Source organism: Scyliorhinus canicula, chromosome 16, assembly GCF_902713615.1.
Source record: "Scyliorhinus canicula chromosome 16, sScyCan1.1, whole genome shotgun sequence".
In the NCBI taxonomy this organism is placed as follows: domain Eukaryota; kingdom Metazoa; phylum Chordata; class Chondrichthyes; order Carcharhiniformes; family Scyliorhinidae; genus Scyliorhinus; species Scyliorhinus canicula.
The window spans coordinates 2888453-2891934 of NC_052161.1; the positions used below are offsets into that span (position 1 = coordinate 2888453).

The 3482-nt window shown below is 47.3% G+C and overlaps 1 protein-coding gene across 2 annotated transcripts; it reads right to left on the reverse strand.

Moving 5' to 3' along the window:
• Positions 1–682: 682 nt before the first annotated feature.
• On the reverse strand, positions 683–3181 carry LOC119979741 (transcription factor LBX1-like). 2 transcript variants are annotated; one of them, XM_038822340.1, is made up of 2 exons: positions 2583–3181; positions 683–1937 (listed from the first exon to the last, which is right to left on the reverse strand). In XM_038822340.1, the coding sequence occupies exons 1-2, from the start codon at positions 2926–2928 to the stop codon at positions 1444–1446; spliced, it is 840 nt and encodes a 279-aa protein (XP_038678268.1). In that variant the 5' UTR covers positions 2929–3181; the 3' UTR covers positions 683–1443. The 2 variants fall into 2 exon arrangements, with proteins under 2 accessions (XP_038678268.1, XP_038678267.1); XM_038822339.1 differs by having other exon boundaries at positions 683–1952.
• Between the last annotated feature and the right edge of the window lie 301 nt (positions 3182–3482).

Consider the following 3482-nt stretch of genomic DNA (forward strand, 5'->3'; position numbering starts at 1 on the left):
CCCGTGCCCCCTCCGGCCGCCTGAACGGTTGAAATCAGCTTCGACCCGTGCAGGAAATAAACTTCAACGCCTTTGGTACATTTTTAAACAATTGTCAATTAAAAAAATAAAAAAATAAATGGCAAATTGCAATTGTCCAAATGTGAGACTGATTGGGATCCTGTCCCAGATCGCAGGCAGATTTATTATCTTGTAGTTTTGATCTGAGTGAGGGTGATGTTTATCTGAAAGCTGTGAACGGGTGTTTCTCACTCAATGAACTGCAAAGGGAGGTCTATTGGGATGTAAATTATTTTCCTTTTTTTTCTCTCAAAAGGAAGAACAGGACCAAAGGGTTCATTAAATCTCGCAGGCGTGTGTTTAGTAAATGAGGGAGATTCAGGCTGGTATTCTCTCGGCTAGAAATCAGCGGCCTCCGACATCCCATAACCAACATTTACCCCCACTCCCCCCCCCCCCAAAAAAAATATATGCCCCATTACAAAACTCTCAACACCCCTCTCAGTGTCTGGGGAATGAAAGTCGTGCACACAATAATCCTCCCTGGGTGAATATGTACAGAAATCCCAGCCCTCGATGTTAAATCCACTCGCACAATAAAAACGCGCCAGGCGTTTGCTGCCGGGGTCTATTCTTTCTGTTTTAACATTTCGAAATAAATCCACAAACCACAGGGAAGGAATCGCAAAAATAGGTTTTAATAGGATATATTGAAGAGGCAGGATTTGTGAGATCAGTATGTAATAAATGGTCTGCAGAATGGTTAGACAGAAAGGAGGAAGTTACAAGTCCAGTTATATCTTCGTTTCCTTTTTAAAAAATAACAGCGTCGTGCACATTTGCGACATGCGATGCAACAAGGGGGAAAAAAAAATCAAATGAATCAAAACCCTTTCGCTGGGATCAAAGGACAAAAGATTGAGGGGGCGGGGGGGGGGGGGGCATCGGGAAAATGCTGATCACAACCCCAGTGCCTCTGGACTGTTGCCCTGTAGACGGGCTGAACCCGAGTCACTTCCTAAACTCAGAAAGTGGGCCATCCATATTCCTAAAGCTGCTTTCAATAGCGAGTCTTTCCAAAGGACTCTGACTGGCTGAGGCCGGGGCAATGGGCCCTCTCCCCCCTCCCTCTCTCCCCTCCCTCCTCGGTGCAATCGTTTCTTAGTTTTCAACGATGATTATTGCTTTTTAAATTATTTTTCTTTTTTGGAGGGGGGGTGGGACAAGTGGGGACATTTGTCCCTCGAACTGAGCCCGTTTCTAACTAGCGGAACACAGAGCAGATTCCCGAACATGCTTTGAGTTGGGTCATTGTAGAAAGTCGATGCGGAAACTCTTTTAAATTTTTTTTTGCCATAGATTTTGTTTAGATTTTTTTTTAAAAAAGGAACAAATAGGGAGAAGGAGAGAGGTCACAAAAGAAAAAGCCAATAGCCAAGGACATCAGTCATCGACGTCAATCTCTTCCTCGTCTTCCTCATCCTCTTCAGAATAGTCTTTCCTGGGCTGGTGCCCCAGTGCCAGTGATGAGGGGGCAAGGTGGGCATCTGGTGTCTTGGCGAGAACACTGTCGATGGCGATGGGGGACTGGGACCGGGACTGACTCCCGATCTCCGCCGCAGTCTGTTCCAAATCGTTCAGTTGGCTAATTTTGTCCAGATCTTTGGGGCCCAGAGTTTTGGCCGACTCCACGTCCGCCTTCATCTCCTCCAGGTCCCTTTTGAGCTTGGCTCGCCGATTCTGGAACCAGGTGATGACCTGGGCGTTGGTCAGGCCCAGCTGCTGTGCGATCTGATCGCGGTCGGCCGGGGACAGGTACTTCTGGTACAAGAAGCGCTTCTCCAGCTCGTAGATCTGGTGGTTGGTGAAGGCGGTCCGCGATTTCCTTCTCTTCTTCGGAGTGGATCTCTGGCCAAAGATTGTGAGGCCATCCCTTCCTGTTAAAACAGACCCTTTTTAGAATAGAGAAACAAGAGGGATTTCAAGGTCATTTCAACTCAAAACAAAACCCACATAGTAACACAGAAAAATCAATTTAATTAGCAAGGCACATTCAGCAAGCCATCCCTCCGACTCCTTTCCCCAGTTCCTGGAGGGCCTTTGAACATCCCGAGATAATGAATTTTCCTCTCTGGCTTTAATTACTCCAAGGGATTTTTTTTTTTCAATATTTAAAAACCCAACACTTGGATTAAATTAAATTCCACATCTTTTTCCATCCGTATCGGTCACAAATTAAAATATACCAACCCGGGGGAATTAATCTTTGTACCCGCAAAGTTTAAATGGGAGGCTGCATGTGGAACATTCTCTCACTTTAACCCGGGTCTTTGCACTGCTTAATTTCCAGTTGGATTTATATTGAGAGTCCAGCAATAATGCAGCAGTCCAGCTCCATTCTGTGTAACACAGGAGCAGGGCAAAGCGGAGCGATTGGTATAACGAGCAAAACAAATTCAGTGTCTCCCCTCACAGCTTACCCCGCGGATCGCTCACTCTGTGATATTTCCAAGCTATCGGATTTTTGGAAATGCCCCTCACTGGGGTCAGTCCAGAAAGTTTTTTTAAAAATTGAAACTCACCTTCAGCCGCTTGCAAGACACTGACTTCTAATCCTTTGAAAGTTTTGCTGGCTAGTTCCTCCAAGGCACAAAGAGGTGATGTCTGGCTCAGGATACCCGGCCGGTTGCTCAGGGGGATACCCGAAGGGGTGAGTTTGTCAGCCGGGGACAGGAGGTGGCTGCTTCCACACAGAGTGTAACCCCTGCGCACAGAGGGCTTGTTGAGAATGTCTTCGATACTGAAGGGGGTGAGCGGCTTGTTGGAGTTGGCCGGAGGCGGTAAGTGGTCAAGCGGGCTCCTCCGCCGTTCCTCAACTGAAGAATGTAAGGTGCCAGAGGAAGATTTGGCCTCTTCTTTGGAACTCATTCTTGGAGAGCTCGCTCCCCGTCCTTAACCAGAACCCAACACACACACACACACGCCAAATCGAAGAGCTAAACAATGAAAGTTCAGTCCAACTTCACCGCCGCAGTCTCCAAGGAAGCTGACTCCGTTCTTCCGCCAAACCGCGGGAGGAAATGTCCCGACCAGGAGCGGGGACGCTGAATGATAAATTCGCACAAGATTCAGGCGCGCTCCCCAGCCCAGTGTGTGTGTGTGTGTGTGTGTGTCTGTCTCTCCCGCAAGCTCTGGCCCTGCTCTGTCACATCAAGTATGCAGACAAGCGAATAATATTCTCTTTAGAGTGAGGAAGGAGGGGAGACGGGGCAATTGACGATTGCTAACAAGTTATTGTTGATTGGGTGCTAATCAATTATATGCAATGCCACTTTTCTCTCCCTGTGCTGTCTCACTTTTCTATCCAATGCGGGCTTTGGTGATCTGAAAACACCATTAATTACTAGTCGGAAGGAGGAGGAGGGGCTGCTCTGAATTATAACGCTTTCCACACTTGTCATCCTATTTCAGTTTGTTTGTTT

Coding starts and splice junctions, on each gene's coding strand:
- LOC119979741 (XM_038822339.1), bottom strand. CDS start 2,928: ATGAGTTCCAAAGAAGAGGCCAAATCTTCCTCTGGCACCTTACATTCT. Junction 1,953..2,582: donor TGTCTTGCAAGCGGCTGAAG/GTGAGTTTCAAT, acceptor TATTCTAAAAAG/GGTCTGTTTTAACAGGAAGG.